Raw genomic sequence first — 24,961 nt, forward strand, 5'->3', positions numbered from 1 at the left:
CTTCCCTGCTGGAAGTAAGCATACCGTGCAGAGCAATAAAGGGCTGAGGGAAGAAAGGGAAGCCATTGTGGCCATTACGATCTTTATCTCGATGGGCCTGGTGTCATGTTATGTTAATCGCTGGGTGATGCTGAGAGACTGAGAATGCCTATCTGCTCAAAGGCTTGGCTTCAGATTCCAAGGAACGCTGGCATTGCTAGCCTTACTCCACTCCATTAAAGAGGACGATATCCAAAATTTAGACAAAGGGGAATTTGTCTCCATAAGACAGATGTAAAAACTGACAGGGGGAAGGGGCCAGGAGGTCCTGTAAGTACGCCTCCTCCAAGGAACCCAGCAGACCTCACACCTCCAAGAAGACAGCCAGCCTGGGCAGTCTCCATGTCCAATCTTCCTGCTCCCAGAAACATCATTATTCCAACAGCACAGAATTCCACCCTCCATGTTTTTTTCCCAAAAGCTCTAAAAAGAGGATGGAACCTTCACAGCCTCCAAAGCAACTCAGGCTAGCCCAGAGCCTTGCTCACAGTAGGTACCCAAGAAGCTTGAGTGGCGTGACTCAGGGTCTGTGCTGGTCCTGTTTATCATTGTATGTGTAGATACATACAGCGTATGTATGTATACAAACACAAGCACCTAGCACAGCACCCAGTACGCACAGTATGGGATGGAAGAATTGAACACATGCATCTGGAGGCAGTGAAGATGTCTTTTTGGTTGGCTATCTTTGTTGCCTCTTCAAAGGATCTCAGTTCTGATCAAGTCTGGGGTTCCACAGCACTCTGGGACTATCACATCTTTGGTGACCATTTAGAGATATTCAGCCATGTGATTACACAAGAAAAAGCCATCCATTCATCAGGCACCATAGGCTAGCCAAAGGTGGGTGGGGGCATGGGTTGGAGACAGCTAGAAACAGCTGCCCAGAGGTGCTTCTCCTTCATTCCTCTGGACTGAGCTTGCCCAGTGGAGCTGGTCCCCATTGCTGTACACTACACCCACCCCTAGTATACACATGCGTTTTTATTTCTACAATGTAATTAATGGAGGGGACAGAATATTTTTTAATCAGCATTTCTGGCTCTCTGGCCAGGGTATTCATATATCCTTTGCACTTAGCAAGGGTTTTCTGCCATTTCCAATCCACCAGGAATCATGTAATCATCCCTCCTGAGCAACCTTCTCTGTATCCCCGTTCAGGCCCCTCCCCAGTACACTGTCTTTTTTGGTCTCGTCCTCACCAATTTTGTGCGTCTGGTTTTCTCTCCCACTGAACCCCATCTAGGCTGAAATAAAGACTCAGCTACAAATGAGAGGGCTCAAGTCATTGCTATTCCACTGCGCTCACCACTTTCGGTCCCAATTACATCTTATAGCAATGTCTGTGTTACAGGGAAGTGTATAATTCAAGGATGATGAGCCATCCTTAGCTGGTTCCTAGGGAATTCCCTGCCCACTATTCTAAACATTGCCTAAGAGCTATTTACAATACCTGATTTCATATTCCGCCTCCTGCATAAGCCCTGTCCGGCCTCCCCTTGGCCTCAGCCACTCTGGGGGCCTGGAATCTTGAGAGGGTCTATTTCCAATGTTCCCACCAACAGGCCAGAGGAGGAGGTGGGGGGGAAGGGCGGCATGCACATATCTGAGGAGCGGCTGTGTGGGAGAGGGATTAAATTTATACTGTGAAGATCAATGGAAGCCTTGGAGAGGCAGATTTCAGTTCAATATAATGAAGGACTTTTTAACAATTAAAGCTGTCAGAAAAATGGAAGGGAACCCTTTTAGAGACCCCTGTCTCCCTGGAGTTCAAGGAGGAGTGAGATCTCTCCAGCCAGAACTGCCTGATGGCCAGCAACACACACACCTCCTCCCATTTGTCAGTGTGATTAAGCAATGCCTCCATTTCTAAAGCCAGACTGCCCAGGTGCAAATCCTGCCCTAAAACTCACTAAGTCTATGATCTTGGGCAAGTTATTTAGCCTCTCCAAAAAATGCAGATAAAAACACATTAGACTTTCTGGCAATTGTGAGGGTTTGTGTGTGTGTGTGTGTATGTGTTTTTAAGGCTTATCAAAAGAGTCTTTAAGCAGTAAGATAGTGTTCTAAGCCTTTGGGTTCTCAAGGCTCTTACTGGTTTATACAAGTAGTAAAAGAGAGGTCACCATTTTTCACTAGCTACAACATAAAACAGCATTTTGTAATTAATTGTTATTTTACATACCTACATATGTAACACAAACCTTAGTGTTTAAACTTTCGGAAATTGTGATGAGGAAAATTTTTTAAACCAACAAATTGAACTGCAGAGGGGAAAGAAAGGTAGAAAACAAAACTTATTTATTCAACCAATTTTATTAAGCACTCACCTCATGCAAAGCCTCTAGGGAAACACAAATATGGCTGGGACGCAAATCTGCCTGCCTGGGGCTTGCTGTGTTAGCAAATAACTGCCTCTGACCCTTCCATTTGAAAAATGGGCCATGTTCCACAGGCTCTGTAAAATTAAAATGCTCTGTAGGGCATTTTAGATTGGTTTATACTCTAAAATAAATGGGCAGGACAAGAATATAAAGTATGGCAAAAAATGTACCACTTAAATTGTTTTCGCATTTTCCATTAAAGTTTAGTTTCTCTAAAGATTGTGATCATGTTGATAAACTACGTACATATTGCCTAGGAATGAAAAATAAATTTTTTTCCCTTTCACTTGTACTTAGCACAGTTCTTGGTTCTGAAAGCCCTCTGCCTAAAAAGGACATGGGTAGAAATAAACATGGGATGCCCAAAATATCTTTTTTCTATGGGTTGTAGGCATCCACATTTGGAAAAGAAAACCTTCTCTTTGGTAGCTGCTGTGGTCTGCAGCACAACTTTCAAATATCCTTCTCGGCAGCTTATTAATTCACTGGAATACTCAAAATACTCAATGGGAAACGACTTTTCCTTGACCCTGCCGTTTCTACAGTATTCTCATTCTCAATTGAACATAGAGGATGCTGGTGGCCTTCTGAGAAACCAGAAACTTTAACCCCCCTCTGCCTAGACCTAGATCTCTTTAAAACCATTAAAGAACCATAATAATTACCCTTTATTGAACATTTACAACATGCCAGACACTAAGGTCACTGCATTATCTCATTTGATCTTCATAATCCTGTGAAGCAGGTGTTTGTATTATCACCATTTTACAGATGAGGAAACTGAAACCCACAGCAGTAAGCAGATTGTCCAAAGCCACAAAATAACAAACTGCTGAACATGCATTTTAAAAAATATTTATTTTATGTATTTATTTGGCTGTGCTGGGTATTTGCTGCGGCACCCAGGATCTTCGGTCTTTGTTGCTACATGCAGAATCCTTAGTTGCAGCATGCGGGACCTAGTTCCCTGACCAGGGATCAAACCTGGGCCCCCTCCTTAGCCAATGGACCACTAGGGAGGTCCCTGAATAAGGATTTAAATCTACAAAACCTCTGCTCTCAACCATTACTTTCAAACTGCATCTCCAAAGAAAGAGAAGTCCCCACCACAACAAATATAAGAACTTCCAGAATAATTAATGGGAAAACTACTTCATCACTCCCCCTAGCAGAGTGAAAAATGTGATCTGGCCCTTGGGGGAGGCCCAGCATCCTATAGACCTTACAGTGACCCAGTATCCCAAGAATGTCCTGTTCTTGTGATGTCCTCTTGGACAGCTGGCTGCAAAGCGGGTATTTAGATAGAAACACATCCTCAAGGAAGCTTCCATAAAAAACATGTGCTCACTCTGTCTGTTTGCTTTCTGGGGCTTTCTCCAGGCCAGACATACTTAGGTGCTTAGAAGCAGAGTCAACTTCTTCCCTTTACTACTTTCCTTCCCACTAGTTTTTTTTTTTTTTTTTTCCTTCCAAGTGAAAACTAGGTTCAAAGTCCTGTTCTTTTATCCACCAACTGTGTGATTTTGGACTTCTCTTTACGTTGGTTTCCCCATCTATAAAATGGGCCCAATAAATAGTCACCATCTCAAAGGGCTGTCGTGAGGACAAAGATTCAAGGAGACGGTGCCAGTTAAGGGTTTAGCGCAATGCCTGGCATGGTAAGCCTTTGATAAACATTAGCTGTTAATAAACATAGTAACGATACGACTAATACCAGACACTGGAGTCTGTCAGTTGGCTTTGTCTTAACTGTTCGGCTGGAATTTAAGCCAGGGTATCGTCAACACTGGGTGCTAAGACACAGCAGGACCAATATGGTCTTCAGAACTAAGGCTTTAAAACAATGAGTCATCTCTGGGAGCAGTGGACTAGCTTGATAAATTTTGGGCCAGGGGAAGAGGAGGAGTGAAGTTTCACAGGTAAGCCAAAGCCCCTTTTGCTAGAGTGAGAAGTCTGTCGCCTCTTTTGTTTATTTCTTCTCTAAATGTTTCCTCTCCCACCTCCTGGGCTGTTTTCAAAACTCCTCCATTTTGGTAGCAGCTCTTCACAAGTCTGCTGGAGGCCACAGGAATGGGCCAACAGTCCTCTCCCCAGCTCAAAGAGCCAGCAGGAGCTGCCCCAAGCCCCTCCCCTGACTGTGGGGTCCAGCTGGCTCCACAGTAGTTTCTGCAGCCCCCTTTCCAGCACCTTCCTGACACAGCACAGCTGTGGGGGCTCAGCTCAGACTGTGGCCCATAAGCAGAGCAGACGCGTCACGAGCACCCTGTGCAACTCTCGGCACAAGCCAGCCTGAGGCCCCTCGCTTCGCCAGTCACCTGTGACCTTTCACTCTGGAGCGCCCACAAGTCATTTCCAATGTGAGGTCAGCATGAAGCAGAGATAAATAAATAGATAGTTGATAAATAGATAGGTAAAGTCAGGTCATCATATGCAAAGTTCTTAGATTAAATCACAGGGCCCAAGAGCCCAAACATGTGAATTCTAGTTTTGTCATTCTCTGAACCCTTAGACAATTCAATCCACCATCTTGGGCTTCAGTTTTCTCATCTGTAAAATGAAAGAGAAAAATTACTGAACTCTGATGTCCTTTCTGAAAAATAAATCCCTCAAACCATTCTCCAGTTCAGTCTCTCCTTTTTAGTCACAGGATGGGCTGGCTCCTAGTTCAGTGCCAGACTCCCCTTATAATTTTGATACAAACTCAATGTCATCACAAAAAGCCAATTCATTTGTTCATCAAGATTATTAATTCCAAAGAACTAAATCGACATCTATCTAAGGAAGGCATAGAGATGGCCAACAGGCACATGAAAAGATGCTCAATAATGCTAATTATTAGAGAAATGCAAGTCAAAACTAGAATGAGGTGCCACCTCACACCAGTCAGAACAACCATCATCAAAGAAGTCTACAAACAAGAAATGCTAGAGAAGGTGTGGAGAAAAGGGAACCCTCCTACACTATTGGTGGGAACATAAATTGGTGCAGCTATTAAAAAGAACAGTATAGAAATTCCTTAAAAAATTAAAAATAGAGCTACCATATGATCCAGCAATCCCACTCCTGGGCATATAACCAGACAAAACTATAGTTCAAAAGGATACATGCCACCCCTATGTTCATTGTAGCACTATTCACAATAGCCAAGACACAGAAACAATCTAAAGGTTCATCAACAAACGAATGGATAAAGATGTGGTATGTATATACAATGGAATACTATTCATCCACAAAAAAGAATGCAGCAATATGGGTGGAACTAGAGAGTATCATACTAAGTGAAGTAAGTCAGAAAGACAAAAATAAATACATTATAATATTTGGAATCTAAAATACAACAAAAATGAACTTATCTGCGAAAAAGAAATGGACTCACAGACATAGAGAACAGACTTTTTCTGTAGGGGAGGGATGAAGTGGAAGCTTGGAGTATATACAGAACAGATAACAAGGTCCTTGTGCATAGCACAAGGAAATACAGTTAATATCCTATGGTAAACCACAATGGAAAATAATATTTTAAAAAAGCATATGTATATTATGGAATTAATAATCTTTTTAAAAATTGAAGTATAGCTGATTTACAATGTTGTGTTAATTTCTGCTGTATAGCAAGGGAGGGTGGGGGAAGTTATATATACATATGTACGTACATAAAGACATGTATATATATATAACTGAGTCACATATATATGTATAAGCATATATATATAAATATAGCTGAGTCAGCTTGCTATAGAGCAGAAATTAACACAACATTGTAAATCAACTATACTTCAGTTTTTAAAAAGATTATTAATTCCATGATGGCAGGGATACATTCATTACCTTACCAGCAGTGCCTGCTGCTGCTGCTAAGTTGCTTCAGTAGTGTCGACTCTGTGCGACCCCATAGACGGCAGCCCACCAGGCTCCTCCGTTCCTGGGATTCTCCAGGCAAGAACACTGGAGTAGGTTGCCATTTCCTTCTCCAATGCATGAAAGTGAAAAGTGAAAGTGAAGTCGCTCAGTCGTGTTCGACTCTTAGCGACCCCATGGACTGCAGCCGACCAGGCTCTTCCGTCCATGGGATTTTCCAGGCAAGAGTACCGGAGTGGGGTGCTATTGCCTTCTCCAAGCAGTGCCTAACACACTGTAATCTGTAAATATATATAAACACATATTTTTTAAAATAAATGAAGGCCATGGGATTTTATTTCATCCTTTAAGAGGTGCCTTACTTCCCTGGTGGCTCAGCTAGTAAAGAATCCACCTGCAATGTGGGAGGCCTGGGTTTGATCCCTGGGTTGGGAAGATCCCCTGGAGAAGGGAAAGGCTACCCACTCCAGTATTCTAGCCTGGAGAATTCCATGGACTATATATAGTCCATGAGCTTGCAAAGAGCCAGACAGGGGACTGAGCAACTTTCATTTTTTTTTTTTTTCATTCATTCAATCATGTACACCAGCATCTGACTGCAGTGTAACTACCCAGGACTTGAATAAACGTCTGTGACCACTTAAAAACAAAGTAACTGCTGACTGAGAAGGGGGATTAAAAGCAAGGAGAGATTCCTCAACACATGAATGAGAGAGTTAGCTAAGAAATAAAGGGCTTCTCTGTTCCCCTCCCCCCAAGATTTCTGATAGCCAGCATTCTAATAAAAGTTGCTTTTACCAACTTCACACTTTGAAAGCCAAAATTAACACCATTTAACGGAAGGCCCCAAATAAACTCAGAAGGTAAGACCCAAACCAGGGAGGGACTTCAATTTACACAGGGAAAGGAAACCTCAAAGCCTTCTCAAGCTCCCTCCAACCTCTCCTAACCATCTCTTCAACCTGCCACCCTCCCTTAGGGACCCTGCCAGGTCGCTCGGACCCAGCCACGCCTCGGCTCCTCCCTCAGGTGAAGCTGTTCTCAAATTAAATCACAAAGAGGGGCAGCCAGTCTGCAATGATCTGTGTTTATTTAGTAAATGGGTTGATTGCCCTCATTTGTGGCGATTAAGAGTTAATTTCTCAATGCAAAGAGGACCATTTCTCGAAGGGCAGCCCCAGATAATTAAGACAGGGGAAGAAACAAAAATCAAATACCTTCCCCCAACCCCCTGGCCCCTGACCAACCGATTTTGGCCTTTCGGTGGCCCCTCCTGCAAGGGGCCACAGGCTCCGGCTGCAGTGAGTTTCTGACCCAGTAGAGAGAGGATTTGGTAAACAAAGGCTTAGGAATTCTTTAGGTGCCTTTAAACTGACATCTGGCAAATTCGAGATCCCGTCACAGTTTCTCCTCCGCGCCGCGCCCCCCACCCCCACCCCCACCCCCCTGTTCCCCGGCTTTGAAAAGCAAATGTTTTGAGGTTTGTGTTCTCTTCCATTCACAGCGTTTTTAATCAAGTGGAGTCAAACCACTTTGTCTACACCTTAATTGAAGAGCCTGGCTCGAGAGCTTAAAGTACTATTTTACAATAGGAAGGAGGGGCAGGGAGAGGCGGAAGGGAGTAAGTGGAAATGTGAACGAGAAGAAAAGCGGTGGGTAAGTGGCCCTCAAGGGCGCTCTCAGACCGCGCGCTCGCCTTCAGGGCACACGTCGGGCACAGCGAAGGGGCTGCTCTGTGCCACTCCGTCAGGAGCTGAGAAGAGGCTGGCTTGGCTTCGAGGGTCACTTCCACAGAATACACGACAAAGCCCCTATTGTGAGAAGTCGTGGCCCAGGGGAGGAACCCCAAAGAAGCCTAAGGCTCTCCTTGGGCCAGATCACAGAGCCCAGCTTCCTGGCCTTATCAATGAAGACACGGGCCCACGGAGGTTAACCGATTCGCTCAAGGCCAAGGCGGTTAGTGGCTGGATCAAGACCCGGGGAATTCCTTTCATTTCCTTAGCTGTAACTGAAGGCTTTCTCCTGTGTTTGATACTCTGGAAAGAGAAATCCTAAAACGAGTGTCCCTAGACTCGGGAAGACAGTTAAATGACTTCCTATATTTTTCCAAGTGAAACAACCAAACATTCTCACCTAGTCTTCTCAACTGTTTGGGATCCCAGCTGTACATTCCAGGGCACATGGGAGATTTTAAGTAGATTCTCTGGGGTAGGACTCAGGAACTAGTTTTGTTTTTTTAAAGTAGATTTTTTTAATTATTAAATTTCTCCACCACTAACCACCCCCACCCGCCATGGCCACCTCCCCTTTGAGGATCTCCCTTTCAACTTGTTCTAATTACTACTGTTTCTGCTGCTGCCTTCATGTCACTTAATTTGGTTCATGTATCCCAAAGCATGTTCAATTTAAAACATTTCACTGTCGACCCATGTTTAGCTTGTGGTCTGTCATGATCCCCAGATCTTGTGTCCTTAGCTAGTCTTTCACAACCCTGTATTTCTGCAACTTAGAGGTTTAAAAAATTTTTTTTTCACTTAACTTCATCTGACTCAATCCCACTCAATTTGATTCAATAAATGGAACCTTATGAAAGGCAAAACAGAAAAATAAGACATCGTTTCTCTTCTCAAGGACCTTTGAGATGAATACGTGGTATAAGATAGGCCCTAAAAGAGAAGAGAGAATAGAAGTAACATCAAAAGAGCTATAGAACCTTCAGAGAAAGACGGTGAAGGAAACTGACATTTGATGAGTACCTACTATGTGATGAGATATATTAGAATCAGGAGATATGAGATATATTAGAATTAGGAGATATGAGATATATTAGAATTAGGAGATATGAGATGTATTAGAATTAGGCTTGGCTGAGAGGCATAAGAAATCCTAAAATAACACTGGCTTAAACAAGACATAAGTTTATTTTGATCTCATATTGGAGAATCCCGAGGGAGTTCATCATAGGCTGGTATAGTCCACCACAGTGCTAGGGACCACGCTCCTTCTATCTTTTTCTCCTTTTCAAGGTCACTTCATGGTCTATAATAGCCTCCAGAGTTCCAGCCTTTCAGGGGAGGGGACACAGTTCCAGCTGTGTTGTTGCACACACACAGCTGATATTCCACTGGCCAGAACTTAATGGAAGGACCCAAGGGAGGTTTTTATATGGGGTCTTTATTCCAAGTGGTCATATGTCTGGGGCCTCCACTACCGTGAAAGAAAGGAAAAACATATATTGAGGAGCAATTAGCAGCATCTGCACCATGCTAAGGACTTTATATATTTTCAGTTCAGCTCAGTTCAGTCACTCAGTCGTATCCAACTCTTTGAGACCCCATGGACTGCAGCACACCAGGCCTCCCTGTCTATCGCCAACTCCCAGAGCTTGCTCAAACTCATGTCTATCGAGTTGGTGTTGCCATCCAACCATCTCATCCTCTGTCATCCCCTTCTCCTCCTGCCTTCAATCTTTCCCAGCATCAGGGTCTTTTCCAAAGAGTCATTTCTTTGCATCAGGTGGCCAAAGGACTGGAGCTTCAGCTTCATCATCAGTCCTTCCAATGGATACTCAGGACTGATCTCCTTTAGGATTGACTGGTTTGATCTCCTTGCAGTCCAAGGGACTCTCAAGAGCCTTCTCCAACACCACAGTTCAAAAGCATCAGTTCTTCGATGGTAACCTGTCTTTATGGTCCAACTCTCACATCCATACATGACTACTGGAAAAACCATAGCTTTGACTAGCCAGACTTTTGTTGGCAAAGTAATGTCTCTGCTTTTTAATATGCTGTCTAGGTTGGTCATAGCTTTTCTTCCAAAAAGCAAACGTCTTTTAATTTCATGGCTGCAGTCTGCATCTGCAATGATTTTGGAGCCTAAGAAAATAGTTTCTCACCGTTTCCATTGTTTCTCCATCTATTTGCCATGAAGTGATGGGACCAGATGCTACAATCTTTTTGAATGTTGAATTTTAAGCCAGCTTTTTCACTCTTCTCTTTCACCTTCATCAACAGGCTTTTCAGTTCCTCTTCACTTTCTGCCATAAGCGTGATGTCATCTGCATATCTGAGGTTATTGATATTTCTCCCGGAAATCTTGATTCCAGCTTGTGCTTCATCCAACCTGGCATTTTGCATGAGGTACTCTGCATAGAAGTTAAATAAGCAGAGTGACTATATACAGCCTTGACATACTCCTTTCCCAATTTTGAACCAGTCCATTGTTCCATTCTGGTTCTAATGGTTGCTTCTTGACCTGTATACAGATTTCTCAGGAGGCAGGTAAGGTGGTCTGGTATTCCCATCTCTTTAAGAATATTCCACAGTTTATTGTGATCCACACAGTCAAAGGCTTTGGCATAGTCAATAAAGCAGAAGTAGATGTTTTTCTGGAATGCTCTTGCTTTTTCTATGTCCAACAGATGTTGGCAATTTGATCTGATTTTAGAGCATTTCTCTTTCTTATAATAACTCAGAAGAAAGAGGTTTCCTGTGCCTTTATAGATAATTCCTATCTTGAAACACTTTTGCAAGCATTCAATTGAGTCAACTCAATGACAACTGCAGTCCTAGGAAGTATCTTTTCAAATGCTTTACTCAGGCCATTGAGCAAGATGAAGGTGACTGCAAGACTGAGCCTTGTTAGTCAAGCCTGAATGGATGCCTCTCCTGGGTTGGTGCTGATACTTGGAGGTCAGCCTTCCAAAAGCTATGGGCCCATGCCCCAGGAGAAAGCCAGAAGAGATCTGTGTTTTCACCCTTTTGCAAACCCCAGCACTATGGTTAGAAAGGGTCTCTCTAGTTGCTAGAGCAGGCAGAGAGGCAGGTGACTTCATTAATGGGGATAGTGGAATTCCAAGGTAAGGAGCTAGGAAACAACTCTGTTTCCTGGTTTCTGCTCATTCCTTTCTCACTGAATGTTTCTCAGCTCTTTGCCAATATGTTTTACACTCAGATTCCCCAAATGAAAGGATCTGATTGGGTGGCCAGTGGGCATATTTGTTGGACAGAGGTCTCATGCCAGACAACCTCATGGCTAGGTCAGATGCTTGCCTATTCCTGGCTCAGTCATCTGAGGGGAGGGTTAATGTGGTATAAGGTACACGGATGGCAACATCATCTGAGGAAATGCTATGAATTAACTGTTGGGAATAGAAGCTGTTACCTTTTAGAATAGCCACTGGGAACTCATTGAGCTTCATAAATGAGATCTCAGGCCCAACATCACACCCTGCAACCAATCAACCAACAACACCCCTCCCCCGCCCCTGCGTTTTCTCTTTCTGCGTGCACATGCGCACGCACACACACACGCGCGCGCACACACACACACACACACCCCCCACATATCTCATCCTCATTATTTCATCCTTCAGTTCAAAACATCATCATGTAGAGTAAGGAGGACTCTATGCAAGGCCAAAGACCTTCTATGAGCCATGAGCAACACAATACATTGCTTTGCAATATGAGTCTGGGTCAGAGGTTCTCGTATCTGACTAATTCAAAAGAATCACCTGATGAGCTTTTAAAAATTAAATCCCAAGTCCAACGCCAGAGATTCTGACTCAACATGTCTGAGGTGGGGCCCAAACTTTTGGAAAAATTCTTTAGGTGGTGCTGATGACCAGCCAGTTTTGAGATCCACTGCTCTAGCTCTCATCTTCACTTTTCTAGAAGGCACTGGGGCTTTTATTACTACTGTGAGCAATTGTTCTTGCAGCTTTTCCTAGCTCTCTGCTGACTGTCCTGGCCTGCCAAAATGGGAAGGCCTGGTACCCTGTCAAATTTTCCATCTGCCCTCGTGGGCTGGGGCAGAGCACTGACATCTCCTAATCTAGAAACTCACTGGTGCAGTTTCAGTGATGGGAATTAAATTGCTCCTTGGAAAATTAGAAAAAAGTAGTGGTCATTACCAAGTGGGTTTGAAACCTGTATAGGTATAATATTCAGGGGGTCATCACCAATCTGGGCTTGATAACCCAAGCCTAGAAATTCTGGGACATCTCTAAATTTGGGGATGGCTTTTGATCCTTTTGAAACAAAAGGACCAATATTAGTGAAATTTGCCATGAAGACATCAAGTAGCAGTGCAATGTGAAGTGAAAAATGTTATATAGACCAGGTTTTAGTCCAAGCTTTGAGTCTATAAAAAGGAGCTTATACTTGGAACTGTGAAGCATTGTTATAAAATTTGAGTTAGTGTACCTAAAGCAACTGGTATCTTATAAATGGTTGTCATTCTATTAAAAATATAACTATTTCTGATGCTCAAAATCATCTGAACAGAATAAGTCCTACAAATCCAGTGGTGTGACAGGATCAGTACTCAGGGACTTGTGAGAGCTGATTATGTGTATCTTTTCCAAACTCCAAGTCCAGTGATATTATGTGACATGAAATTAGCCATGGTATCAGTATTTACACCATGGAAATTGGCAAATGTACATCGGTCAGGGGTTTTTTTCCCTAGAGGGCTAGTTGGTAGACACTTCCCAGCACACTACTGTAAAAAAATCACAACCTCAACAAAAAGCCAGCACCAGAAAATATGCACTTAACTTGCTCTTTTATTTTATATCTATGATTTGCATCCATATAACTAAACCAGGATTCTGCCCTCATGATTTTTTGCCCATAGATTACAAGCATTTTGCAAATATTATCTCATTATTTCTCACAACACCCTGGAGAGCTAGGGATGTTAAGTGACGCCTGAGGCAGCACAGGAAATCAAATGGTGAAAAGCAGAACTAACCTAGGCTGTACTAACCACTTCTGCCACCCTTCCCACACATCATTATTGTCCAAACTGGCATAAAGACATGGGTAAATTCTTGTCTGGAAAATCCCATGGAGAGAGGAACCTGGTGGGCTATATAGTCCATGGGATTGCAAAGAGTCAGACACGATTTAGGGACTAAATAACAACAAAACAATTACCAGTGATGCTTTAACCTCACAACCCAAATAGCCAAAGTCTCTCTACAGACTTGATCCAAGTCCTTGGTGTGTGTTGTGCTGTGCTTAGTCGCTCAATGGTATGCAACTCTTTGTGACCCCGTGGACTGTAGTCCGCCAAGCTCCTCTGTCCTGGGGATTCTCCTGAAAGAAAACTGGAGTGGGTTGCCATGCCCTCCTTCAGGGGATCTTCCCAACCAGGGCTCAAAGCCAGGTCTCCCACATTGCAGGCAGATTCTTTACCATCTGGGCCACCAGGGAAGCCTTTGGTCCTTGAGTACCAATCTGACTCCCCAGAATGGCTACCTTCTGAACTTGGAGGTTTTTCTGCAGGGCTGCTGATAGCCTTGTATTAATCAACTGTCCCATATTCTTTCTCCTTCTAGACCAAAGACATGTGTTTGAAAAAACAGTTGACCAGAATTAGGATTCTGTTCCGACTTCAGCAGATGCAAGTGGCATTATAATCAACCAACTCATGTTATCTGTGACCCTTTCTCTGAACACTCCAAAGTCAGAGACCCAAGAGTTGTTTTTCTCTGAGGCATTATCTCCATAATACTTTGGGAAGGAATAAATAACCCTAGTGGTGAACCATCTCTACAATGGCTCACCCTCTAATGGGTTTTCACATTCTAGAGGAATCCCTACTACCCTTTGATTGTGGATAGACCTAGTTTCTTGCTTCTAATGCATGGAGTAAGGCAAAATTGAGAGGATGTCACTTCCAAGATTAGATTACAAAAAGACCATGACTTCCATCTCGGGGCAGGGGAGGGGAGGCAGGAGTCAAAGTGGGCCACATGAGAGGTGAACACTGTAAGGGACCCATGTCTCTGGCCAACAACTAGAAAGAAGATTTGGTACACATGCATGACAGAATATCACTCAACCATTAAAAAGAATGAAATAATGCCATTTGCAGCAACATGGATGGACCTAGAGACTATCATACTGAGTCAAGTAAATCAGAGAAGAAGAAGCACTGTATGACATCCCTTATATGTGGAATCTAAAAAAAAAAAAAATGATACAAATGAACATACAAAACAAAAAGAGACTCATAGGCTTAGAGAACAAAATTATGGTTGCTGGGGGGAAGAATGGGGGGAAGAGATAGTTAGGGAGTTTGGGATGGACCTGTACACACTGCTATATTTAAAATAGGTAACAAGGACTTACTGTATAGCATATGGAACTCCTCTCAGTGTTATATGGCAGCCTGGATTGGAGGGGAGTTTGGAGGAGAATGGATGGATACATGCATAGGTATGGCTGAGTCCCTTTTGCTGTTCATCTGAAACTATCACAACAGTGTTTGTTAATCAACTATACCCATACAAAATAAAAAGTTTTTTTTTTTTTTATAAAAGAAGCTGAGGCCTGCCAAAAGCCTTGTTATGAGCTTGGAAGTGGATCTTCCTTCAATCGAGCCTTGAAATAACTGCAGCCCTGACCACATCCTGATGCAGTCTTGTGAGAGACCCCAAGCTAGAGGATCAAGCTAAGCATATCCAGATTGCCTAACACAGAGAAACTGTGAGATATTGAATATTTGTTGTTTTAACCTGTTGTGTTAGGGAGTGATGTGTTATACAACTACAGATAACTAATACAGTCCTCAACCAGCAAGGAAAATGGTGGAATAGACACAATCACTGAATCTGCCACACAAACCACCTCCACTTGTAGGGTCTAGAAGAATTCAGCATGGCCCCCCTCTAATTCTCCTAATTCAATCTAGACATTTCTAACTTGCATTAATACCTGAAAGTCTGCCTTAGGGATCAAAATGTTCCATTTTTTGAATGATCCAACACTCCCAACTAAAGTGAAAAGAAGCCAAAGGCAACCTGGCCATTGGTAATCACAAATCCTCAATGTTATAAAGTCACAAATTGTCTGGTAAAAGAGAGGCCAGAAAGCATATGCTAAAAGCTGCCCTTTCTGGTCTTGCATGAGTAATTCCTGAAGCTGGAGTTTCACTACAACCACAGGATTGTGGCACTACGAAGGTGGCCATTTTCAAATCTGGCCTGACATCAGAATGAAATTCAACTAGATAAACCTGGGACTTGGCCAAGATAAGTAATATTTAAATAACTGGAGCCAATGAATAGCATCACTTTTCTATGGAACCACATGACTATGATGTGAAGAAATAAAAGCTTTTGTTGTTTTAAAGGGCAGAGACAATTGGAAGTTTTGCAGCAGACGGTTAGAAAATTTTCCACCCTTAGCTTTCCAAGGAAGATACCAGTTAGTGGCTTTGGGAGTTGGGTGTGGAAGGTGTTACTTGGAAAAGACAATTAAATTGATTCTAAACAGATGTGAACCAATGTTACTACATCCATCACAGAGCCTAAAACAGACTATTTAGCCCCCTACACAGTGAGCTTACTTTTCTGAACTATTCCCTGTTATTCCTTAGCTCCTTGAAATCAGCATGCTATGTCAGGTAAGGCACAGAAAGCTACCACACCTCTCTCATAAACAGTGAATTTTTATTTTCCAGATAATTTTGGAGTGTTTTTTTTTTTTTTAATCCTCCTAAAAAACACAAAACACTCCCCCCAAAATTGGCCTTTGCTTCTCTGTTTTTTGCGCTTGTCTACCTGAGTCAGAGCAAGACTCTCATCTGTGATACAGTTCATCAAGATAAATGGGGATGGGTTTTCTGCATCTAATACACAGATTGTTTTAAAAAATATTTCATTTGTCCCTTGAATTTTTAAATGGCTATTTTTTCCCCTCTTAAAAAAAGAATTATCCTTATTACCTCATCAGGCAGCTGTCTGAGGCTATGAGGAGAAGAAGCTCATAACTAAATTGGTTTAGTTGTATTTAAGACAGTATTTTATCCTGTCGGTTTTCATTTTATTAGATGACAGTGCTTGCAATTTCTCCCTCAATAAGCAAAGATGACTTAGATCAGTGGCCTGATGAATAAGCATGAAAATTTGATTTAGGAAAGGAGAACATCCTGGAGCTCACAGAGAGAAAAAAGGATTTCCAACCCCCCACCATACACACATTTTAAATGACAAAGCAAAGAAGCTGCATTGTCTTTAAACAGCATCTTTCAATGCAATCAATATCAAGGCTCCCCAATGTTAGGTGATAAGAATAATAATTTAGAAAGAAAAAGAGGAGCCCTTGAAAAAATACAAAGAGAGAAGGAAATATGTTTAAAGAAAATATTATTAATCTTTCATATTACCTTGAGGCAGATTGCCCAAAAGAAAAGAAAAGAAGAAAAAAAAAGTCCTGGGTGTGAAGGGAAAACTGATCCTTTGGAAGAAAAAAGACGAGGATTCCTGTTGAGGACCGGATGGAGAATGTGAGCAGTCTGACACCCTACCTTGACCTAAATGATTCAGCCTTCCAGACCCATTAACAAGAGTGGAGGACAAAGAACTGTGAAGTGCAAGAACAGATTCCCCATAAACCAGTAATAGAAAATAAATAAAAGAAAAACAGAGGAGGCCAAAGTCTCCTATGGAAGGGAACCCAATTAATTGTCTTCGGTTTCAGGATTAGTCTTTTCTTGCTGGAGAAGAGGCTCACCGGGGGCAGCAGAGGCAGCAACTTCTAACTTCTGCAAACATGCATCCTGATCAGAATCCCTCAGGGCTCTAGCGCCTGGAACTGAGCTGGCAGGAGGAAGGGCCAGGCCAGGAGTAACGTTTTTTAAGGCAAAGGATAGCGCGGGGGTAGGGGGGGAGGCGGGGGGAGGTAGAGGGAATGTCACAGAGAAGATTTTTCCTTGCTTAGCATGGAAATTCCATGGGAATTCATGCTATTCCTCTCAGTCCGGTGGGAGGGTAGTAACATCCCCCACCTCCACCCGCTGTAACTTCTGATTTCGCCGGGAGTAACCAGAGAGCGCGCGCCAAGGCCCAGTGCCTTCAGCGGGGCGAAGATTTGATCGAGAACAAAAGAACGCTTGCCAATCAGAAAACGCTACCCGAGAACAAGAAGTACTTCTCTTTGTGTTTTGAAAACTCTTTAATTAGCAAATGCCTTTGGTTTCTAATACGCATTAAAACTTTTCTACGCAGATTCCAAGAATCGAATCATTGCTTCCGCGACGAAGGTGGGACTCCCAAGGGCCACACGCCGCAGAACTAAAGAAAATAGGGCAATTAAATACTCGCTGTAAACCTGTACAGTGTTCCTGGGCACTCGGCCGCAGGTTTTTTTACAATAATTTCCCGCACTAGTTTTCTTATGACTTCACTAAAGCTATACCAAATCCCTAGACTCTGGGCCGTACGTGCGGGCAGGGTGGCCTGATGCCTGGGTCCCCCGCGCCCGCCGCTCGTCGGCCCTGTCCCCTTGGAGGGGTCGACACTTCCTCCTGCCTTAAGCCGGCCCCCTCTGCCAGACTCCTACTTCTCTTCGGCCTCGGCCCCTCCTCTTTTTTACAACCCGGAGAGGGGGTGAGCGGGGATTGTGGCTTCACGTGGTCTGAGTGTGCGGAGAGAAAAGCAATCCGCGAGGCGCACCCATTTCTTGCCCCATTCCGAACCCCACATTTAGGATCCTGCTACCTAAAAGGCCCCCGCCAAACCCAGCATTTTCAGCCCAAGGAGGGCTAAACACGACTCGGGGTCACGTCTCTCTCCGCGGAGGCAGTACTCTTATTCTCAGGCTCTCCATGCAAAAGCTCTGCCCGGTGTGCCCTTCTGTTCAGGAATGTGTATTTTAGTGTACCCGGAAGAGGAACAAATCTTTGAAGCAAATTCCCTTTCTGATGCGCTTCTCTACCCCCTCCCCCTAGTGAATTCAGGGTAAAAGTTTTTCTTAACTTTTCCCTCCCAGCCCCCTGCCCCTCCCCTCAGGAATCCGCCCAGAGCTCCGCAGACCTAGCCTCTCGCGTTCCCTCGCCCGCCCCTTCCGACTTCCACCCAATCCGAAGGCAGTCACACAGAAAACAAAGGCTGCTATTGGGCCTCCCTGGAGCTCGAGGGCCCGCCCCCGGAGTGGTTTGTGAATGGGGGGAGGGGAGGGGGCGGGGCGGTCCGGAACCCTGAGAGCCCGACGCTTCTTCTGTAGAGTTGCGCGGCTCCAAGGCGTTACTCTGCGCTCCCTCCCGGCGGGCAGCGCTCCCTCACCGCTCAGAGTTGCGCGGGGCTGGAGAGGCCAGGGCCAGGCCGCGGGCACCAGGACCTCGCAGCTTCGGACGCAGTGTGACTGGATTTCTTAAAAGAACTCGCCGAGCTCTTGGCTCCAAGACGCCGATCGGACTCAGAGCGAGAATCAGCCGTTTGGCTGAAAGTTGGAGCCAAGCTTTTGGGGCTGAAGAAGGAGCGAGGAGCGGAGAAGGAGGCGAAGGAGGAGGAGGAGGCGGCGGCGGCGGCGGCGAGCCGAGCCTCGAGGAGAGAAGGCGGAGCAGCACCGTTGAGGCGGCGGCTTTGGCTAGCAAGCGGCGGCGCCGGGCTCTCGCTTGCCGGGGGCCAGACTTGGTGTGTAGGGGGGCGCGCGCCTTATTGAGCTCAGTGAGTCAGGAGACTTGGGCAAACTTTGAAGGGTAACCGGAGACGCTTGTTGCTTCTCGCCGCAGAAAAAGCCGCACCGTTACGTCGCATCGAGAGGAGAAGGCGGCCCCCCCATCTGCGCCCCCAGCCCAGGGAGACGAGTTTGGACCCCAGGCGGCTGCGCCAGTGCTGGGCGGAGGCGGCGGCGCCCCCGTGGCGCGAGCACCCCAGCTGCAGCGCCCTCTGTTCCGCGCCGCCCACGGCCCAGCCCCGGCGCCTGGAGGACTCTCATGCGCCCGGCGCAGCGGCGCCTCCCCGGATCCCAGCCGCTCCCGGCTGCCTGGTCGCATTTCTCGGGCTGAGAGTGCCGCTGCACCCGCGGCCGGCGATGCGGGGCTCCCGCGCGGCGGCGTCGCGCTTGCCTCTGGACCTTTGCACCGTGGTGCTGGCGCTGCTGGGCTCACTGCCCGCGGGCGCCGGGGCGCAGCCGTACCACGGAGAGAAGGGCATCTCAGTGCCAGACCACGGCTTCTGCCAGCCCATCTCCATCCCCCTGTGCACGGACATCGCCTACAACCAGACCATCCTGCCCAACCTGCTGGGTCACACGAACCAAGAGGAAGCGGGCCTCGAGGTGCACCAGTTCTACCCGCTGGTGAAGGTGCAGTGTTCACCCGAGCTGCGCTTCTTCCTCTGCTCCATGTACGCACCCGTGTGTACAGTGCTCGACAAGGCCATCCCTCCGTGCCGCTCTCTGTGCGAGCGTGCCCGCCAGGGCTGTGAGGCACTCATGAACAAGTTCGGTTTCCAATGGCCTGAGCGGCTGCGTTGCGAAAACTTCCCCGTGCACGGCGCTGGCGAGATCTGCGTGGGCCAAAACACGTCGGACGGCTCCGGGGGCGCGGGCGGCGGCCCCACCGCCTACCCTACCGCACCCTACCTGCCCGACCTGCCCTTCACCGCGCTGCCTCCGGGGGCCGCTGACGGCCGGGGCCGCTCCGCTTTCCCCTTCTCGTGCCCCCGCCAGCTCAAGGTACCCCCCTACCTGGGCTACCGCTTCCTGGGCGAGCGCGACTGCGGCGCCCCTTGCGAGCCGGGCCGCGCCAACGGCCTTATGTACTTTAAGGAGGAGGAGAGGCGCTTCGCCCGCCTCTGGGTGGGCGTGTGGTCTGTGCTGTGCTGCGCCTCGACTCTCTTCACCGTGCTCACCTACCTAGTGGACATGCGGCGGTTCAGCTACCCGGAGCGGCCCATCATCTTCCTGTCGGGCTGCTACTTCATGGTGGCCGTGGCGCACGTGGCCGGCTTCCTGCTGGAGGACCGCGCGGTGTGCGTGGAGCGCTTCTCCGACGACGGCTACCGCACGGTGGCGCAGGGCACCAAGAAGGAGGGCTGCACAATCCTCTTCATGGTGCTCTACTTCTTCGGCATGGCCAGTTCCATCTGGTGGGTCATCTTGTCGCTCACTTGGTTCCTGGCGGCCGGCATGAAGTGGGGCCACGAGGCCATTGAGGCCAACTCGCAGTACTTCCACCTGGCCGCCTGGGCTGTGCCCGCTGTCAAGACCATCACCATCCTGGCTATGGGCCAGGTGGACGGGGACCTGCTCAGCGGGGTGTGCTATGTGGGCCTGTCCAGCGTGGACGCGCTGCGGGGCTTCGTGCTGGCGCCCCTGTTCGTCTACCTCTTCATCGGCACGTCCTTCCTGCTGGCGGGCTTCGTGTCTCTCTTCCGCATCCGCACCATCATGAAGCACGACGGCACCAAGACCGAGAAGCTGGAGAAGCTGATGGTGCGCATCGGCGTTTTCAGCGTGCTCTACACGGTGCCGGCCACCATCGTTCTGGCCTGCTACTTCTATGAGCAGGCCTTCCGCGAACACTGGGAACGCACCTGGCTCCTGCAGACGTGCAAGAGCTACGCGGTGCCCTGCCCGCCCGGCCACTTCCCGCCCATGAGCCCCGACTTCACCGTCTTCATGATCAAGTACCTGATGACCATGATCGTCGGCATCACCACTGGCTTCTGGATCTGGTCGGGCAAGACCCTGCAGTCGTGGCGCCGCTTCTACCACAGACTCAGCCACAGCAGCAAGGGGGAGACTGCGGTATGAACCCCGGCCCCTCCCCCACCCTTCCTTCCCGCCGCCGGGGGTGGGAAAGGGGCGGTAGGGAAAGAACTGCGGGGTGGGGGGACTTGTTTCTGGAACCTCCTTCCGCTCCAGTGAGAAGTGACCTGGAAATGAGAAGATATATGTAGATATATGTGGGTTGGGAAAAGAGGCCTGGGTGGAAAGACGGTTTGGATGAAAAGACTTCTGGCAAAGACTTGCAGGATGATGCTGGTGATGTTAACAGTGACGTTAATCATGTGCGGTACGGGCCGCCCTGGGCCTGTCGAAAAAGATTGAGATCAGAAGGTTGCTGTGAGTTCTTCCCGGCTCTGGGCCGAACTGGGACTGTGAGCGATTCCCCTGATGCAAGACAAGTGGCCTGTCCTCACTCCTGTGAGGCCCGGGTGAAAGGTACAGCTATCTGCGGCCGCCGCTTTGTTGGGAAAAGGGAGGACTCCCTGCAGTGTCCTTGTCAAGCGGTGGTCAAACCATAATCTCTTTTCACTGGGGCCAAACTGGAGCCCAGATGGGTTAATTTCCAGGGTCAGACATTACAGTCTCCACCTCTGCCTCCTCCCCGCCTGTTTTTCTTCCTCTACTCCTTTCAAGTCTTGTAAAATAAGCATTTTGAAGTCTTGGGAGGCCTGCCTCCTAGAATCCTGATGTGAGGATGCAAAAAGAAATGACAACATTTTGCAACAAGGAAAAGGAGGCTAGTAGTAGGTATTTCTACTACTTTTTTATTTTCTGGGGAAGCAGGCAGAAGAAAGAAGGCTGTTTTATTTGGTTTAATATCCTGAAAAGAAGTGATGACTTGTTGCTTTTCAAAACAGGAATGCATTTTTTTCCCCTTGTCTTTGTTGTAAGAGACAAAAGAGGAAACAAGTGTCTCCCTGTGGAAAGGCACAACTGTGAAGACAGCAACTTTTATAGGCAAAGCAGCGCAAATCTGAGGTTTCCCTTTGGATGTTAATTTGGTTGTAATAAACATTCCTTTTTAAGGAAAAGTGAAGGGCGCTGTGCTTCCATACCCCTTTCTGTCAGAGGTACTGACTTGGCTAAAGGAAATGCAAGGGGTTTTGCTGTGTTTAAGTAAATTTAATTCAGAACACATGATCCAACAGGCTCTGTTAAAACATTCAGGGAAATCTCTCCCTTCATTTTCTTTTTCTTCCCTTAAACCTGCATTTAGGTTTTGTTTTTCGATTTTTTTTTTCCTTCCAATTTGAATCCTCTAAGATAAAAGGAGAAGCATAATGCCTTTAGCCTCATAATAAAGGAACGTTAAATTTTTTTAAAAGTCAAAGGAGCATTTTGTCCTGTTTTCTTTGTTCCATAAATCCGTTTATAAAATATCATGTGTATGCTGACCCTGTCTTTGTGTGGCTGGGTGGGGAGGTGACCTGCAGAAATGACAGTGAGTGAAGAGGACAGTTCAAACCATGGGCCCCATTTTTAAGGAAAGTCGTTAAAAGAAGGTAAACTTCAAAGTAAGTCTGGAGTTCTTTGAAATGTGCTGGATGACTTAAATTTATTAATCTTAAATCATGTACTTTTTTTCCCTCTATAATAGAACTCCAATTCCTTTGCATAATGGTCTAAAGCTGAACAGAGAATCATGGGAGCTAACCTTTACTCCACCTTTGACATCACCTTCCAATCCAGCAACACTATCCTGTTTCTCAAAACGGTCTTTAAATGCTGTTTGAAACAGTTTTTAAATCATAGAGGGTACTACGAGAGTACAAGTTGCTTTATACATGTAATGTTCAGTTGAGTGAAGCTGCTTTTTATATTAAAGTTTAACATTGACCTTATGTTTCTTAAACCTCCAAAACTGTCTCATTTGTCAGATTTTTAAAACGCCCACTACACAGTTTTTGGCATCTTTTGTGTTATATCTCTTGCATGTGAAATTTGTAAAATAGAGACGAGTGCAGTATGTATATTTTGTAAATCTTCCATTTTTGTAAGAAAATATATATTGTATTTATACATTTTTACTTTGAATTTTTGTTTTGTTTTGCCTTTTAAAGTCTACAAGGAAGCCCCACTTTATCACATGTACAGATCACAAATAAATTTTTTTTTTAAATACAAAGTGAACGTTTATTTAGTTTATAGTTCCTATATAAGCCAAAGAACAGAATTTTGTATTATGGAAAGATGGTATGGAGGGACACCCACTGAATATGTCCCTCATAAAAGAAGACACTTACTCCTTGGAAGGAAGGTTATGACCAATCTAGATAGCATATTGAAAAGCGGAGATATTACTTTGCCAACAAAGGTCTGTCTAGTCAAGGCTATGGTTTTTCCTATGGTCATGTATGGATGTGAGAGTTGGACTGTGAAGAAAGCTGAGTGCCGAAGAATTGATGCTTTTGAACTGTGGTGTTGGAGAAGACTCTTGAGAGTCCCTTGGACTGCAAGGAGATCCAACCAGTCCATTCTGAAGGAGATCAGCCCTGGGATTTCTTTGGAAGGAATGATGCTAAAGCTGAAACTCCAGTACTTTGGCCACCTCATGTGAAGAATTGACTCATTGGAAAAGACCCTGATGCTGGGAGGGATTGGGGGCAAGAGGAGAAGGGGACAACAGAGGATGAGATGGCTGGATGGCATCACTGACTCGATGGACGTGAGTCTGAGTGAACTCCAGGAGTTGGTGATGGACAGGGAGGCCTGGCGTGCTTCGATTCATGGGGTCGCAAAGAGTCAGACACGATTGAGCGACTGAACTGAACTGAAAAGAAGATGTTATATATATGAAGGTCTTTTTTCCTTGCCTTTTAAAATACAGAGTTTAATGAATGCCTTAACTGTCCTTTAATTTTTTTTTTTTTTTTTCTGTTGTTGTTGCTTCCTGCCTCTCTTCCCACCACCCTGGGGCACAGACACCCCTAAGCGTTTTCACATCCTGCCCTGAATCATTTACTGAAGGTACAGAATAAGCATCTCTTTTAGAGAGGTGCTATCTGATCCATGTTTTTACTACCCTTCAGGCATGGAGTCCATATTTGAAAGAGGACTAGATATTTTTGGTCCACTTTTCTGGAGATATTTTCCTTGGGGAGAATGCTATGAATGTTGTTTTTTTTTTTTTTTTTACTGATTCTAAGGCCCCTTATTTGAATTGTTAGGGCTTAAATCCTTTGGGTTCAGGTGACTGGAAGGTCTGTAGTTGATTCCAGAGATTATAATGGGAGCCTTGCTCTGGGAGCCTCCCTGGCTGTAGGCTTCACTCTCCCTTCTAGGTCAACTGAGCTGGAGGTCAAGTGATTCCCCGAGGTGGCAGTGACTCAGCAGCTCCAGCAGTAATAGACTCCACGCCTGACCCCGGCATGGCCTCAGAAGCCACTGAAACTATTCTTTCCTCTTGCCGGGGAGGCTAACTTTGGAATCAGATTAGACGAAGAAGCCTTCACTATCCAGGCGCTTTGATATTCAACAGTCCCTCAGGGAAATGATAAAGGCATTCTAAAGACTTCCATTTTCATGCTTCACCAGATTCTTTTTTTCCCCACTTTAATTCAGGTGTCTGTCTAGAGTCCACTCATTCTCCGCAGCCATCACAGCAACAGACAGGACGCTGCTGTTTCTCCTGTCCTCCCTCAGCTCTAAATTTCTGCACTTCTAAAGCTCAACAGAAACAGTTTCTGTTTTTGTTTTAATTAACAGGCTCACACACACATGGCTGGTGTGTTTTACAAACACAAAGAATGAAAACCAGTGACAGAGAGTCCTCACCAGGAGGAGGAAGGCGTGCAACCACACAGTGTGTGCAAAGCGGCTTTAAGATCCTCCTGGGTTTTGAACATCACAATGGGTGTGAGGTCATCTTAAACGGTGAAGATTTTGGCGGCTAGGAAAGAAAAAAAAAAAAAACGACTTCAAGTCTCTTAAGGTTTATCCAGTTTTTGCTCATAAAATGACACCTTTTAGGTTAAAGCATGCCTCTTTTAACACCACACTAATACTGCCTGTTAAGAATGTTTGCTTTTAGAGTCGATGGAAGGCTCCCAATGGGGTTTTTTGCTCTCAAATTAACTGCTAAAGGCACTTAGACCCTTCTGTGGGGAGAGCGAGGTGGTTGCTCCTGTAAATGTGTCCCCTTCCTCTCGTCAG

General features: G+C 45.8%; 1 protein-coding gene across 1 annotated transcript; it reads left to right on the forward strand.

The window, feature by feature from the left end:
• The first annotated feature begins 18,274 nt into the window (after positions 1–18,274).
• Positions 18,275–23,655, forward strand: FZD7 (frizzled class receptor 7). Its single transcript, XM_019975159.2, has one exon. The coding sequence runs from the start codon at positions 19,109–19,111 to the stop codon at positions 20,831–20,833; it is 1,725 nt and encodes a 574-aa protein (XP_019830718.1). The 5' UTR covers positions 18,275–19,108; the 3' UTR covers positions 20,834–23,655.
• The last annotated feature ends 1,306 nt before the right edge of the window (positions 23,656–24,961 follow it).

This window comes from Bos indicus, chromosome 2 (genome assembly GCF_029378745.1).
Source record: "Bos indicus isolate NIAB-ARS_2022 breed Sahiwal x Tharparkar chromosome 2, NIAB-ARS_B.indTharparkar_mat_pri_1.0, whole genome shotgun sequence".
NCBI classification, from domain to species: Eukaryota; Metazoa; Chordata; class Mammalia; order Artiodactyla; family Bovidae; genus Bos; species Bos indicus.

What these genes read in the sequence shown, in the direction of transcription:
- FZD7 (XM_019975159.2), top strand. Translation starts at nt 19,109, where the DNA reads ATGCGGGGCTCCCGCGCGGCGGCGTCGCGCTTGCCTCTGGACCTTTGC.